Here is a 16244-nt window from a genome sequence, read left to right as displayed (position 1 = left end):
AATGGAAAGAGAAAGTTATTATAGTTATTAAATGTGTTCGTGGTATACCGATCCCGCTAATTCCCTTTGCTTTTCTCTCGTATACTTTCTTATGTTACTCCGCTTCTATTTCAAACAAAGACAAGAGCCACCGAAGTTACGATGGTCAATAAGATTAGTGGATTTCGCCGACGTATTTTTCTATAATAATAGACTGTGATATAAAAATATAAATTGTTGACGATTTAAACCATTTTTGTTGTTAATTTTCAAAAAATATTGAGTCGCCATAAACGAAAAAGATTCAATACGCGAAATTCTCTCAATAGATCGCTTCGCAAGACAGATAACAGGAGAAAAGACGCGCGCGTTTCTTTCAATTTGTTAAAGGATTAAGAGAAAATAATACAATAGAAGAGAGAATAGAACAATATTAAATAATTATCTTTATAAATGCAACACAAGTGTAATAATGTTATAATATATAAGCACATATCTGTTATGAATATGCACGCAGAGCTTTACGTTTCCAGGAAAAAGACTAGATTTAAGGAAGATAATCAAAAGTAATACAATAATACAATATATATTATTTGAATAATAATTACATGTTTATATTAATGAAGATAGAAAGATATGTAAATCAAGAATTTGATGAGTGCAATGACTGGAATTTGGGACAAAAGGTTTATATTATGAGCGTGGACAAATCTTGGACGTTATTTTGAAATGCATGTACACCTTCCTTTTTAGATCTGTAATTTTTATTAACAACATATTATAAATTGAAATATAGAAAATTGATATTTTATAGAGTGAAATAAATTATTGATATTTTAAAGTGTGAAATAAATTAGTTACCATATAAAAATAATTATTCACTGAATTCATAAAAAATAATTTATATTAAAGTAATCTTGTGCCTTCTCTTGTAACTTGTGTTTCATTTGGCCAAGAATAACGATTGTCTAACAAAATTATTGTGGCTAAGGCAACAGTGAATATGCACATGTAGCAATTGACAAACGTCATTCTGAACTTAATACATCGCATTTAATACAGATACGTAAGAAGCTGATGCCTTCATAATCTAAAAAATTGCACAAACTAAGAAATATATAACCCAAAATGTCAAAGAACGCAGAATTTAATGTAATGTCTTACGCTTGTAAATCCTTCCAAAGTCAAATCAACGACTTTTCCTGCAGTAATCGTCAATCGTTTTTGCGATCTTAGTATTACAAACAATAAAATGCGACTATTTGTCGGTGGCATATCGTACCAAAGTGACTCATATATCGCATTGCTAATTGACCTACTCTAAAAACAGGGTAAATTCAATTTGAAACACAATAGACGAACGATCGACAAACTCAAAAGCGTTTTCCATCAGTAAAAATACATCTTTTAACTTTTTTTTTATGAAAATTAACTTTTTGATTAAAAACAGATAATGATGAAATCGTGATATGTTCTTCACGAAGTTCTCTACAAACCTTGGCGCTCAAAAATTCTCCGGCAAAGCAGAGTATGAAAACTTCTAGAGTGATTGCGATATAAAAACTCACAGATTTGATCGAAGTTGTCCCACTATCGTTGGTACGAATAGTCTGCAATAAAATAACGATGAAGAAATATTCTTCATCAAAGGTGGAACAGCAGCCAAGTCATTACTCACGATTACAATCACAAAACCAGTGCAGCAGATGACTAAAGTATTCCATAGAAGTTGCATTAATGCGATATAAGTATATAAATTTTCAATATTTTCTGATAAAGTAATAATCTTCTGATGCTTGCAAATAAGGGCTTTGATAATAACTAAGGATGTGCTAGGATCGTGTTTTCTGCTGGAAATTTCATTTATGTCTTGTCGCATAATGTCAATCTGACCGCTTACGTGAAGTATCTATAAATATGGAACTATTAAAACGTTAAAACACATCTAATTATTAGTTAGATCACAATATTATTAATTAATAATTAATTAGAAAAATTATTAATTAGATTCATTAAATCAATTATATCAAACCAGGACACTATTATAATTATTAACAACAAAAAAGTTGAAGAAAAGATACATATATTAATTAAGATGTACAATTGTACGTAAAAATAGCTTCGCAGAGTCATCGCGAACTCACCAATGAGACGAGTAACGCATTCATTATACCAACTATAGAAGCCAGCACCAATTCGTAAAAGAATTGCCCGACTAAAAAGCACTCGAAAATCGGGGAGTCGCTGATATCGAAAGGGAACTCCATCTTTATAGGGAGTTCTCGAGAATTATTGTCAACTCCACTGGCGTTGTCCATCGACTGAAGCAAGTGCTCGCCGATTGATAGAAAAAACGCAGCAAAAGCGTTAATAGTAATCATCACGTTGGAGCAACGACGTGATATATCCGCCACGTTCATCATTGTGGCGTTATATGAACCATTGATGACGCATTCTTTCCAATCCTGATCCATCACTTTTACAATATAGTAAAATATCCTGCAGGAAGCAGCTTATATATCGAGTATTGTATATATTAATGAATTTTCTTCACAGAAAGGGAGAGAAGAACATTTAAATATTTGACTTTACTTAAACATGGTACTAATGGTAAATCTTATTCGATCTTCATTCGTTTCGTTGAAATTATTCAGTGATAACTGTAGCTCTAGATAACGTTGCCCCGATTCGCTATTATTTGTTTTTGAGTTACGTCTGCAACAAAATGCGTCTTACCGGCGGTTCCACCATAAGGCAAAGAGCTTGAGAAAGGCGAGAGTGTACGCCAGGGTAAGACCGAGACAGTCCATGAGGAGCGAGATATCGCTCAGGTCAAAATGCGTAAGAACGTACGCGTACTGATAATACTGCACTATCACCATCGTCGCCATGTAAATTAACCAGTGAAGAGTCGCGTAAGCGGAATCCGGCCACATGCCGATGAAACGGAGGCCGATTTCGACCGGGCGGCTTATGGTACTTGTGCGCTTCATCGTTCTGCCGACAATCACCGAACGTTACGAAACGATGGCTATTGAGATGTCAGTGCACCGTAACGCGCAACGTGAACGTCGCTCTCCGAATAATCGTGGGGAGAGACGATAAAGCGCAGGTCCACCCTCGATCAATCGTAATTGTACGCCGACTATTCCAATCCAATTATTTCTTGAGAGCTTATAAGTCCATCAAATGTACTTATAAGTGCACCGAATAAAAAACAAAACGTATCTACTTTGTTTCTATGAAATAGCTCATGTAATATTGCTTGATAATTGCTTGAAGAAATGAAAATTTCTAAATGCGAAGATAATCATCTCTACAATCGTCTCTACAGCCAACAAAAAAACTGTGCATATTTTCGAAAAAAAGATGTTATTATCTATAGGCAGAAAATGGAGGTAATACATGGAAGAGAAAAGTGAAGAACATTCGGTGTCTAGTATGCGCGTGAAAACTGGATTATTCTCGATGATAACATCTTATAAATAAGTAGTAATATTATTTCACACGTGAATAAAACTTTAAATTGTATTATTCAAAAATTAGACCTCTGCAGAGTATATGGTAACATACAAAATGTCTTTTTGCGAAATTTCTTTGTACTAATATACATGTATGTATCAACAATCCGTTCAACGGAATCGAACATTTGACTAAAACTATCCCTGTCATATCGCATAGAAGTCACGGCGACCGTTTCTTTAGGAAATATTCGTTTGTTATTATCGTGGAAATAAATCCAATTTAGTATTCTATTCTAGAAGAATAAATATTCTTACCTCTGTACCCAAATGCAACTTTTCATTCTTTTTAATACAACGCACTTAAGACGGATATGTACGACGCGGACGATTTCATAATCTGAAGCAATTAAGCATGTTAAAATTTTTGTTTCAGCCCTAATTTGAATGACGAAGATTTCCAGACGGTTCAAATAAACTCACGGTCGTGAAACCTTCCAAGGACAGATCAGTTATCTTGCCCGCAGTGATGGTTAATCGTTTCTGTGATCTCAGCATGAGGAACATCAAGACCCGACACTCGCTGGGTGTCATATCGTACCAGAAGCACTCGTACGCAGCGTCGCTGATGGACTTACTCTGCAATGGCAAACGAGCTTCCACGATTAATCGCGTCTAATTAATCCTCTTTCGGGAGTTAATGTGAAACTTCCAAAAATCCAAAATTCTACGACGCTACCATTACGCTCCCTTACGCTGACCTTAGCGCTGAGGTATTCTCCGGCGTAGCAAAAGACGAATGCCTCAAGAGTTATCGCGACATAAAAGATGAGGGATTTTGTTATCATCGTAGCACCTTCTTCCGTACCGATAGACTGCAATGTGTGTATAATATGTGTACAGTATAAGTTTGTACATCCGAGAGCATAAATTTGTGTATTTTATTAGAAACAATATCCTAAATTAAACGTCATATGTATACACACATGTACTGAGAAAAAATTTTCTGCATTTTAGTAAATATTATTTTGCATACAACTGTTACTCCATTTACTAAAATAGAAAAATAAAATCCAAAATTAAGCGACCCGACTGGCTAAAATAGAAAAAATTTTCCTTTTTATTAGTATATGTGTATACACTGAGAAAAAATATACTAATAAGAAGGAAAACTTTCTTCATTTTAATAAATGGAGTCACAGTTGTACGTAAACTAATATTTACTAAATTGCAGAAAATTTTTTTCTCAGTGTGTACATATATATATAGAGAGAGAGAGAGATAATTATACAAAAAATGTGTAAAATTATAACTTACTATTACGATTACAAAGCCTATGCAACAGATGACTAAAGTATTCCAGATAAACTGCAACAATGCGATGTTTGAGAAAAGGTCTTCAATATTGTCCGATAAATCGATAATTCTCTGATGTCTGTTAATCAAGTCTTTAATAGCCGCTAGAGAAGATCTTGATGTGTGCTTCTTAGAGGAAATTTCCACGAAGCCTTGCCGCATAATATCAATTTGACCACTTACATGTAGTACCTAAAAAACATCTTCAGCTTTACAGATACTTTAGAGCAGTATCGCTACCTTCGCGAAAAATCTGAAAAATTATACACACAAAACTGTATTTAAAAATAAGGTATTGTTAGTATATTCATTGGAACACTAGATTCCCAATGCAATCGCCATTAAAAAGACAAAGAAGTCTAAAGTAGAGCTGCAATACATTATGGAAATAAAAATATGATCTCTCATAGTTGTTACAAGTACTAGTAAAATCAATTTTCCAATTCTGATCGAGTTTTTGTTCACTCGTCTTTATTTTAACGAAGCAAAGAATTAAATAACAATAACACATAAGAAAAAAATATTATATATCATATACATATGTATATCTTTTTTCATAACTGGATGCAAGATTACTCATGTCTCCTATTCAACAAGTAATTTTGACAATCTTTAAGCCGATTTAGATCACGAATACGAAATACAGTCAACTCTTACCAGCGTAACGAGCAAAGCGTTTAGCATAGCGATGACACAAGCCACCGATAAATCATGAAAAAATTGGGCTATCAGTACCAGCTCAAAAATCGGGGAGTCGTTGACCTTAAAGGGAAACTCCATCTTGATGGGCAGCTCGCGAGTTGAACTTTCGCGATCGTTCTTTTGAATCATCGATCGGAGTATTGGACCGCCGATCACGTAAAAGAACACGGCCAACGCATTCGTCGTGATCATCACGTTGGAACATTGACGAGACAAGTTGGCGTGTCTGATCATCGTGGATACGTCCGAACGGATTGCGATCCCGTCGCTCCAATCTTTGTCCATCGTATCCAGAATGACGTACAACTTTCTACGGAACATTTCTTACATCCGATATCGTTCGCGCGGGACAGAAATGGAATTGAAACGGAACGAGGAGCGCGATCGATCGATCGCCTAGTCTGCACGGAGACCATTAAGCATAAAATCTTACCGACGATTGTACCAGAGATTGATCAGTTTGAGGAACGACAGGCTGTAGCCCAACGTGATGCTCAGCCCGTCTACGAAAACCGAGAGATCGCTGATGTCGAAGTGCGCCAGGATATACGAATATTGAAAGTACTGCACTATTGCCACCGACAAAATATAACTCCACCAGTTGATATTCGCGTATACGCAACGCGGCCACATTCCGATGAAACGTAGGCCTGCTTCGACCGACTCGCTGATGGTGCTCGCGCGTCCTATCGCACCTTTGCCTAACTCCAGCATGTTTCTTCTGAGAGAGACTATCACCTCCGCGAGCTGTGTAAATCTCCTCGACGTAATAACATTGGATATAGCAAAAAGTCGAGACAGTGGAAAGGGGGAGATGAGATAATACACGATAATAAACTGTCGATCAATCGTAATTACCCGTACTTCGCAGAAAGGGCGAATTAAATCGAAATTGGATGCTCATCAGTTCGCTGGATTATAGACTTGGAAGAAAAATGTCACATGTAGAAAAAGCGATCCGTCTCGGTTCTTTCTTTTTTCTCTTCGGTTTAAAAACGCCGAGTTTTCCGAGTCGCTAGTTTGCCGAGTCATTTACTTTAAAGATGCATAAAGCTTTCTGAAGATCGCTCGGCGCTCGCTGAGAGAGCAACAAATTAAATATACTGATGGTGAAACGTAAAACGAACATTGAAGCAAAGATATACAAAAATGTAACGTAAGTTGAGCGATATGTTGTACGGTCGTGTATGTCAACGTTTCTTTTTATATCAAAAATTATTTAAACATATATATATATATATATATATAACAAAAAGAATGTGTTAATATACAAAAGAATTACTTTTTTATATCGAGATGTAAAAAAAAATATATTATAGATTTAAATATATATGCAAATAGCAATCATGCAAACCTAAATACTTTATTATCAACTGCGGAAGGTAAATTGATACATTACATCTACATATAATTTGCATAAATATTATCGGCTCATCACAGATATCGACAAGAACCGATAGAAAAGTCATAATATCTTTAGCAGCACGTAATGGCCGTCTAGACACGATGGCTGGTCCTCAAACTTCAATACATTGCATGCAATACTGATATGTACGAAACAGAGGCCTTTAAAATCTAGAAAAATTATATCAAATAATAATATAATTTAAAAAAAATAAATTCATAAATAAATAAGTGTATAAATATAAATCAAATTTTTTTATAAAAACATGTCAATTAAAAGTCTTATAAAATCTCTTGGTGATTAAAGTAAATCGTGATCATTTGGAGAATAATGTCCGTTAATAAATTAAATAAGTGTTGACCCATCAAGACCAGAATTTTATTAACAAAAAATTTAGTGCTGAAATCTTACGCTCGTGAATGCCTCTAACGACAGGTCCATGATCTTTCCGGCGGTAATGGTAAGCCTTCTTTGTGATCTCAATATTATAAGTAGGACGAACTTGCTCTCATCAGGTTTAAAGTCGTACCAGATTGATTTATACGCCGCGTCGCCGATCATTTTGCTCTAAAGAAGAATGTCGCAAAAATGGCGTGCTGTCAATATGATAAATGAGTAAATTGACATAAAAACTTCGTTTATACTATAAAAGAAATAACAGTTCAGACGTAGTTTCATTATACAGAAGTTATCATATACTTGAATTATCATGCTTTCTCACCAAGTAATTACGGTATTGTATCATTGACATTAATCTAAATAATTATGATTAAAATAATATAAGTAATGATTATTTAAGAAATTGTTATTTTGTACACAAAAACAGGACTTCTTTTCTAAAGAAACTCGTATATGACACAGTATTGTATTATACAAATTCGTATAATTATTGTCGGTGTATTGCAACACATTTACATTAAAAACAAAAAATCTTTTAATTATTTGTTCACATTAAAAAGAAATGGAAAAAGAATATGTAACTTCTCGTTTCAATAGTTGCGTTCTTCATGACAAAAATACAATTGCATTTTTTTTAAATTAACACACAATGTATGGCCGAATCGCGTAAATTGACGTTTCTACAGTGACTCAAGAGTAAAGACCTCATTGTTCCGACCTTGGCACTGAGATATTCTCCGCAATAGCAGAAGGTAAACGCCTCTACCGCAGCAGCCACGTAAAACACTATAGCTTTTATTAATGCCGCGCTATCGATTGTATCCGAGTCTTGCATCGTGTTGATCGACTGCAACATCGAATCGCAATATAAATCACTAACTGCTGCAAGACACAAATCGTTTCTTGCGCACTTTTTATCTTTGGCGAGGGATTACATACCGTTATGACCGTGAATCCTACGCAACAGGTCAGTAATGTGCTCGACAAGAATTGAATTAGCGCTATATAAGAGAAGATTCTTTCGATTTTATTCGAAAAGATGATGATCCTCTGATGCTTGCCGATCAATGCCTTCATAGAGAAACCTAGCTGTTCATTGTTCTTCACGGGACAGATATCCCTCAATGCGTCACACAAAATCTCTATTTGACCACTCGTATGAAGAATCTGAAAAAACGTACATTCTATATAAAATCACGTAATATAAATAAAAAAATATTTTACCCTCATCAAATGTAACAGTTGCTAACTATTGGTATATAAAATAAATTATGTATATTATTACACAGGACAAAGTGTAACATGAGATGTTTCATGGTTTAAAGAAAACCTTAAAACAAGAAAAAAATTCAGAGGGACAATGTCCATTTTGAATTTATTTTAAAATATTACAGCCGTCTCTGTGAGCCTAATTATTAAAAGTACGAGAAGCTATAGATTATAAAATTAATATGTATACAAACTCTGAATAATTCGCTAGCAATTATATTTTACATACTGACAAAGAATATTAGTGTTTTAAAGTCCTTTCTTTAGATTAAAATTCTGAAGATATTTCCATATGTTACAATACGAATATATTACAAAATCTAAAAAAAAAAAGAAAAAAAAGTTGGTTTTTCTTTCCTTTCTAAAAAAAGGCATGTTAAGTCGATAGTCGAATTTATTGTTGCCGCTTTTCCGCGATGCTGATTGGTTTTCTCGCTGCGCTTACTTCATTTGCAGCTGTCATCGTATATTTTGACAGTTGTGTGTATCAAGAAATTAATAGTGTAATAGTAATAGCATAATGTTAAAGCTAAATAGCGCGCGCGAAGCGCGCGTCTGTGGTGCTAGTTTCCAATAAAAAATGGAAGAAGTATCAGTGTCATGATAATCGACTATTTTGAATATTGCCATCTTTAGCAATATATACATAGCATATTGCTAACAGATAAAAGTACAATGTCATGAAAACTAACTGCCATCATGCGACATCGCCTAGTAGATTTAGCTTAAAGATATCGAGAGAAAAATCTTCTTTTACAGATCGCACTCACTAACGTAACGAGCAGAGAGTTAAGTACGCCGGTTACAGTGGAAGATGCCAGTTGATGAAGGAATTCCAGGCACATAACGAGCTCGTACAGCGGCGATTCGTTACACTGCATTGGGAGCTGCAGTTGCAGCGTAAACGCGCGAACAGGCGTCTCGATTCCGTCGGCATCGTAATCATCGGTATGGGATGCGAGTACCTCGATGCCGAAGCAACATGCCGCTGCTGAATGAAGCCCGATGATCACGTTAGAGATGCGTCGCGACAAGCTCGTCTTGCTCGTCATGATGTGCATTTCGTCGTTGGTGGCTTCCTTCCAGTCTGCAGCCATCGCAGCTAGAGCGTCGTAAAATATACTGCGGCAGTTTACTCTATCTGGGTGTATTGGATAAACAATTCACACTAAGATGGGAACACAATAAGATGGATGGGTTTTGGGAAGGAAGCAGGCCTCATCTTTCAAAGTATATTGAACGATAAATATAGTAATATGTATGTATAAAATTGAATTAAAATATAAGTGGTAAATATAGCTTTATCTTTCGACTGTACTTAAGTATTATTGCAAGATGGCGATATTTGTATTTTCTAAACTGAGTAATAAGACTAAAGACAGACAGATTTAAGTCTGGATTATATAAATCCACTGTATCTTCTTCCTTACATATTTTAAACAAATGAATTGAGACCATTATTGAAAAATAGGTAGAGGAAGACGTAAGATTGCTGTAAGAATCGTGGCTTTCAGGAACGATTTATATTTTTAAAAAACTCAATTTCCATCTTCAACTGCGTGAGAAATGTTCTCTTACCGAGTATTAAACCATAAAATAATCAGTTTCAGGGACATCACGGTATACTCGATGGTGACACTTAAACTTTCCATCAAGTACGACATGTCGTCGGTTCTGAAGTGGATAACGAGCCACCAGTACTGATAAGTCTGCACTACGCCGATGGTCAATATCCAAAGGCACCGAAACAACAGCGCGCATGGCGTATTAGGCCAAAATCCGATAATTCGAAGACCGATTTGCACCGAAAGAGAAATAGTGCTTATACCCGTCATTCTATCGCGTTGTGACATCTTACAGTTTTATACCAATATCGGTACACCAATTTGTATCCACTGCTACGTAAAATTTGACCAGAATTTCGACATTTGCGTTATTATATCTGCGAAAATGTAACTCGAGGTACTTTTTCGGTACCTGCTAACGTCGTAAAGTCACGGGTTAATACCAAAAGGCTGCGTATGATTTCAAAACGACTCTAGAGCGGCAAGTTGATCACGCAAGGGTCGCTGACTAAACGCAGCGAGGTAATCACCGATCAATTGCAACCAACTGGAAACAAAAGTTACGGCAATTTGCATGGAACAGAGGGGATTAAAATTGCAACAATCGAGAAATGATTGCGACCGCAGCGCGTAATGGCTGTCTTATTCTATCGTAAAAAATGTCGCAGATGGGACAAATTAGTTGCTTGAAAAATGCAAGAGACGGCTTTACTACTTACGCTCTGCGCAGGAGCGAGCGCGGTTCAAGAATAATGGCTCTTTCAAGAAAGGCATTAAATATACTAAAAGACGTAAAACGAACATCGAGATAAAAATGAACAAAAATGTGACGGGCAATATATTGTACGGTCGTATTTCTGTAGACGCGTTTCGCGTTTCTTTTGTACTGCAGATTATTCGGAGTGCAAAATGTTCATACCCGATTTTTTATTAAAAGTCATCTGTCATATTATACAAAAATATTTAATTGACCAAACAATTTCGCGCGATTTTTTGTCAAAAAACTTTGAAATATATATTTTTTAAGGCCTCAAAAGATCAAAGTTTCTTTTTCATTCAAATTGTTCTGCAATGACTAGAAGTGATAATCTTCTGATGGTGCAACGTCAGGATGAAGGTGCAATAGAAGATCTCAATTCAGCTGTCTAAGTTTGCGCTGAGTTTACATCAAAGTGTGAGGTCTAGCGTTATCGTGGTGATAAACAATGGCCTTCTGATTGCCCGAATGCTTCTCCTGTAGATTGTTTCTTTCAAATTATCCAACTGTTAACGGTACTTTTCGGAATGAATCGTTTCGCCAACGGAGTGAAAAAAAGGATTACTGTTTTACAACCCCACCAAACAGATAGCGTCATCTTCTGAGGGTGCAAACCAGCTTTTAGTGGGTTTATTTCTTTTCTTTCCAAGTCTGTTTGAGACGAACTGAATTATTCCGGAACTGTAGAATCCATTTTTCATCATTAATCGCTTCAAAAGTGAAACTTTAACAAGTCTCTCGAGCAAGAAATTATGCCGCAAAGACTCGATTTACTTTTAGTCAGCGTATAATATCAAGATAAGAATTTTATTAACGGAAAATTCAGTGTTGGAATCTTACGCTCGTAAATCCTTCTAGCGACAGGTCCATAATCTTTCCAGTCATAATGGTAAGCCTCCTTTGTGATCTCAATATCATAAACAGAACGAGCTTGCGAACGAAACTCGTTGGGTTTGAAGTCGTATCAGATTGAATTATACGCCGCATCGCCGATCATTTTGCTCTGAAAAAGAGTGTCCAAAAATGTTGTGTTGTCAATGAGATAAGTGACTAAATTGACTTCGTTTATACTATAAAAAAAGCAACAATTCAAGCGTAATATGAATACAGTAGCTCTCTTAGCTCGAACCTTTTATGGCTCCGTGAACAACATATGTGCTACGAAACAAGAGGAGTGAGGTTAACAGTAAGCAATATCGGCCGAAAAGCGCAAATCTGCTGTAGACCTGTATGTCATAGAATATTAACAACGTATAATTACATTGTATCAATCAGGACAAACTTATGTTAACTTCTTTTTTGACATATCATCTTCCGTCAGTTAATATATATAGGATATTTGTTGAATAATCATATTGTATTATGGAATAAGAATGAATTCCAATTCTTTTATGATTTCGGGAAGCATTTTAATACGTTTTTTATCATCCATAAACCATGAGATAGCCAAGTTACGAGTTTCTTCGTCCAAGTCGTACAAATCGCGGAATATTGGGCAGGCATATTTTGACATACAATATTTGCAGGCAAACTCTAAAGCGTCCGTTTGTATTCGTCCGTTTTCTAACCATCTACTTTTGATACACAAGCGCAGCCAGAGAAACCTGCGAGATACGTGCGCGATATATTACTAAACTACAAAACAATCTGAATATAGAAAAGTATATTTACCTTATTTGAGGAGCAGTGTGGTCTAGTGGTAGAGCGCCAGAATCTCGTAATCTGTGGAACCGGGTTCGAGTCCACTAGAGCCACTTAGCATGGAATTAATTTTCCGAAAAAAAGCTGCATCCTCTCGCGCACGAGAAGACAGTTCCCGTGCGGAGAAAACTGGGCTCCGTCTTTCGGAAGAGACGTTAAACAGGTTGGTCCAGAATGGTCCCCCAGGTTGGGGGTTGCGACGATAGGCTAGTTCCCTATCGCGTTGAAAAACCGAAAAAATTACTAAAAAGCCTAGAAGCGAAAACATCGGACAAGACTCAGGAGAGTTTTACTTGTTTCATATTTAATCTCAATTTTATACCTGAAAATACGATATCGTCATATATATACATATATATATAAAATATTTGTATCAATAATTTCGAAAATCTATGTATTTGTCAAACATATTCTATACTTACGTATTCACATTTGGTAGCTTAATGGTATATTTACTGCCAAAGTTATCATTAGGATTTTCAATATCTCTAGTTACATATTTTCCAGTAGAATGGTCTTTGACGTTAAATATTGAAAGTCCGTAGGTATCTAAAACCTAATTACTTGATATTAATGACATACTGAAATATATATGTATACTAAAATTAAAAGAAAATGTTTACTGACTACTTCGTCACACGTCGGCGTTTTCCTGTCTATTGTCAATGTCGCATTGCCCTCAAGAACTTGACCCAGGTAGCACATACACGTTATTTCAGAAATGTTTTATAAGTGTTTTTCCGAAACGTTTTATAACCGATTTCTAGAAACGTTTTTTATGCATATACCATCTATGACGCGACGTCTATTCTTTTTCGAAGAAATTCCTGAACTGGTGCACATTCGTGCAATAAAGTTAAAGTGAAACAAAATATACTTGTCTCACTCTAACTTAATTGCATTACTGATGCGCACCAGTTCTGGAAGTTCTTCAAAACAAAACACACGTATAAATGTTCTTTCAATGGCCACGTTCAGCAGTTTATTTTGCAACTGTTGGAAGTTTTCTAAGCTCAGATTTGTCCGATGACAAATAGATTAAGACCGGTAGGACAAAATTAATTTAAATAAATAAGTGGATATATGTGCATGGATAAAATGATTTATTTTGTGCAATAATAATTAGTGCAATATAAATTTAAATGTTTTAAAAAAGACTATTAAAGCTATTATATATGTAGATAAAGCAAATTATAATTTTGAAAGGAAAAATTTTCCAAATAGGTATTTTTGTTAACTGTAGAAACGTAAAAAATACGTTATCTTAAATCATGGTTTCAAAAACATTTTTGTTCAAACGTTTCTTAATGGTTCTTTACGGTTACGAAACTATGTATACGTTCAAAAAACGTATATAAAACTAATATGTGCTACCTGGGTACGGAAGACATCATATGCTTCAATTATTTAAAAATATATATATTTGCCAAATAATTACGGAATTATTGGTATTAATTAAAGTAATTATCATTTAAACAATATACGTATTAATCATTTTAATAATTATTACTTAATATGTAAAAACAGGACTTCTTTTTTTTTAAGAAATAACATGTATAATTATTATTGTGGGTGTATTGCAACACATTCATATTGTACGAAAAAAGAAGATTTAACTTCTCGATTAAACAGTTATGCATTCTCCATGATAAAATTGTCATTTAATATCACCATACAACTTATCATTATTTAATATCGTCAAACAATGTATGACTGAATCACGTATGTAAATTGAAATCTCTACAATGCAAATCAAGCGTAAGAGTCTCAATGTACTTCCGATCTTGGTACTAAGGTACTCTCCGTAAAAGCAGAAGATAAACGCCTCTATAAAACGCAATAGTTCTCATTAATGCCGAGCTATCGATCATATTCGAGTTGATCGATTGCAATATAGAACTGCGATATATACTACGTTCAACGAGAGATTGAGAGTAGATTGGACGAAAACTCGTCCGTCACGCGCAGGTTTCCCCCCACGGAAGGCCTAGAAAGCCCTCCTCCACACTATCGTGCCGTATATGAGCGCTCTCTCCACTTTGCCCGCCTATGCGCAGAATCAATCATCAATAGTCTCAATAGTCTCAATCTCTCGTTGAACGGAGTATAGATCGCTACCGCTGCAAGACGCAGATCATTATTTCTTTCCAGTTTTGACGATCGATTACTTACTGTTACACTCATGAACTCTAAGCAGCAGATCACCAAAGTGCTCGACAAGAATTGGATTAGGACATGGATTATGTAACAAAAAATTCTTTCGATTTTGTCCGAAAAGATAATAATAATCTTTTGATGCCTGCCGATTAAGTTCCTTCATAATAGAAACAGCGAGACGTTGGTTCTTTTCAAGACATCCCTCAATGCGTCACACAAAATATCTATTTGACCGCTTGTATGAAGAATCTGAAAGCACACATCTTTAAAACCTCGTAATATAAATGGAAAGAGATTTCACACTATCGAAAATAAGTTGTTGGATGGTATAGAGTATAAATTATATATATTATTATATAGAACAAAGTGTAACATGTGAGAAATATTTCATATCATTGGAATCTTAAAATAAAGAAGAAAAATCATATAAACAAATGTTCGATTTTAAATTTATTTTAAAATTAACTGCCGTCCCTTTGAAGCGCGCCTATTAGGCATAATATGCGAATAGTTATAGATTATAAAATTAATATGTTTACACGCTCTAAATAATTTGCTAGCAATTATATATATTTTATATGTTGATAAAAAATTGCTATTAAGTTCTCCTTTCTTCAGATTAAAATTCTACAAATATCTTTTCGTATTACAATATTATATATATTACAAAATCTAATTGTGGGAAGAAAATTATTGGTCTGAAATACGAGCACGCCAAAACTATAAGAAAACGCAGCTCCTGAAGCCCGATTATCATGTTGGAGAAGCGTCGCTACAGATTTGCCTTAGTCGTCATGGTGTGAATTTTGTGAATGGCGAAATTCCCTCCAGTCTGCAGCCATCGCAGCTAGAACGTCGTAAAATATACTGTGGTAGTTTATTCTATCCGAATGTAAGGATAAACGATTCGCACTAAGATAGGAACACAATAAGATGGAAAAGAATTGCTCCCAGGAAGGGAGCAGGTCTGATTTTTTAGTGTACATTTAATGATAAATATATAAAATATACAGCGGTAAACATAGCTTTATGTAAAAATCGATTGCACTTGAATATTATTGCAATAAAATGGCAATGTTATATAAACAACATAATCAACAAATCAATCTAAACTAAAAACAATCGCAAATAAATTTGAATTAAATACACTGTATCTTCTTTATTATATATTTTGATTTTATTAAATGAATGGAAACTTTTGTTGAAAATTAGATAGAAGAAGACACAAGATCTTTACTTAAGAAAAAAAAAGTATTGCTGTGAGAATCGTGGCTTTCAGGAATGATCTATATCAAATAAATTCGGTTTCCATCTTTTACTGCGTGAGAAATATTCTCTTACCGACTATTTGACCACAAAATAATCAGTTTCAGTGACATTATTACACTGTATTCCATGGTGACACTTAACCGTCCATCAGATGATACGACATGTCGTCGGTTAAGTGAATAACGACCCACTAGTACTGGCAAAGTCTGCACTACGCCAGTGGT

The 16244-nt window shown here is 35.0% G+C and overlaps 3 protein-coding genes and 1 pseudogene across 3 annotated transcripts; all 4 read right to left on the bottom strand.

The window, feature by feature from the left end:
- Positions 1-549: 549 nt before the first annotated feature.
- On the bottom strand, positions 550-3001 carry LOC139776297 (odorant receptor 13a-like). Its single transcript, XM_071712870.1, has 7 exons — positions 2716-3001; positions 2124-2478; positions 1658-1888; positions 1476-1589; positions 1144-1299; positions 841-1069; positions 550-734 (listed from the first exon to the last, which is right to left on the bottom strand). The coding sequence occupies exons 1-6, from the start codon at positions 2970-2972 to the stop codon at positions 1019-1021; spliced, it is 1164 nt and encodes a 387-aa protein (XP_071568971.1). The 5' UTR covers positions 2973-3001; the 3' UTR covers positions 550-734; positions 841-1018.
- A 476-nt stretch (positions 3002-3477) lies between these two features.
- On the bottom strand, positions 3478-6627 carry LOC139776321 (odorant receptor 13a-like). Its single transcript, XM_071712893.1, has 7 exons — positions 6535-6627; positions 5932-6335; positions 5454-5808; positions 4758-4988; positions 4202-4315; positions 3924-4079; positions 3478-3840 (listed from the first exon to the last, which is right to left on the bottom strand). The coding sequence occupies exons 1-7, from the start codon at positions 6625-6627 to the stop codon at positions 3790-3792; spliced, it is 1404 nt and encodes a 467-aa protein (XP_071568994.1). The 3' UTR covers positions 3478-3789.
- Positions 6628-7201: 574 nt separating this feature from the next.
- LOC139776270 (odorant receptor 4-like) lies at positions 7202-10424 on the bottom strand. The gene is made up of 5 exons (XM_071712841.1): positions 10150-10424; positions 9342-9693; positions 8242-8469; positions 8021-8149; positions 7202-7470 (listed from the first exon to the last, which is right to left on the bottom strand). Exons 1-5 carry the CDS (start codon positions 10422-10424, stop codon positions 7297-7299), a joined length of 1158 nt encoding a protein of 385 aa, XP_071568942.1. The 3' UTR covers positions 7202-7296.
- Positions 10425-11715: 1291 nt separating this feature from the next.
- Positions 11716-15030, bottom strand: LOC139776320 (uncharacterized; annotated as a pseudogene).
- Positions 15031-16244: the final 1214 nt, after the last annotated feature.

Source organism: Temnothorax nylanderi, unplaced genomic scaffold (assembly GCF_030848795.1).
Source record: "Temnothorax nylanderi isolate EJ_2023f unplaced genomic scaffold, tnyl_v1.0 TNYL_tig0116_pilon, whole genome shotgun sequence".
Lineage (NCBI taxonomy): Eukaryota > Metazoa > Arthropoda > Insecta > Hymenoptera > Formicidae > Temnothorax > Temnothorax nylanderi.
The sequence above is the reverse complement of the archived record's forward strand: the minus strand, read 5'-3'. Positions and strand labels throughout refer to the sequence as shown.

Excerpts from the sequence above, each read along its gene's own strand:
- LOC139776270 (XM_071712841.1), bottom strand. The coding sequence starts at position 10,424 with ATGTCACAACGCGATAGAATGACGGGTATAAGCACTATTTCTCTTTCG. Across the intron at positions 9,694-10,149 it reads ATTTTATGGTTTAATACTCG|TATATTTTACGACGCTCTAG; the intron begins GTAAGAGAACAT and ends AAACTGCCGCAG. Across the intron at positions 8,470-9,341 it reads ACTCTCTGCTCGTTACGTTA|ATTCTTCATACGAGTGGTCA; the intron begins GTGAGTGCGATC and ends ACGTTTTTTCAG.
- LOC139776321 (XM_071712893.1), bottom strand. The coding sequence starts at position 6,627 with ATGTTCGTTTTACGTTTCACCATCAGTATATTTAATTTGTTGCTCTCT. Across the intron at positions 6,336-6,534 it reads AAGCTTTATGCATCTTTAAA|TTTATTATCGTGTATTATCT; the intron begins GTAAATGACTCG and ends ATTGATCGACAG. Across the intron at positions 4,080-4,201 it reads GAGAATACCTCAGCGCTAAG|AGTAAGTCCATCAGCGACGC; the intron begins GTCAGCGTAAGG and ends TTGCCATTGCAG.
- LOC139776297 (XM_071712870.1), bottom strand. The coding sequence starts at position 2,972 with ATGAAGCGCACAAGTACCATAAGCCGCCCGGTCGAAATCGGCCTCCGT. Across the intron at positions 2,479-2,715 it reads GCCTTATGGTGGAACCGCCG|GATATTTTACTATATTGTAA; the intron begins GTAAGACGCATT and ends TGCTTCCTGCAG. Across the intron at positions 1,889-2,123 it reads ATGCGTTACTCGTCTCATTG|ATACTTCACGTAAGCGGTCA; the intron begins GTGAGTTCGCGA and ends CCATATTTATAG.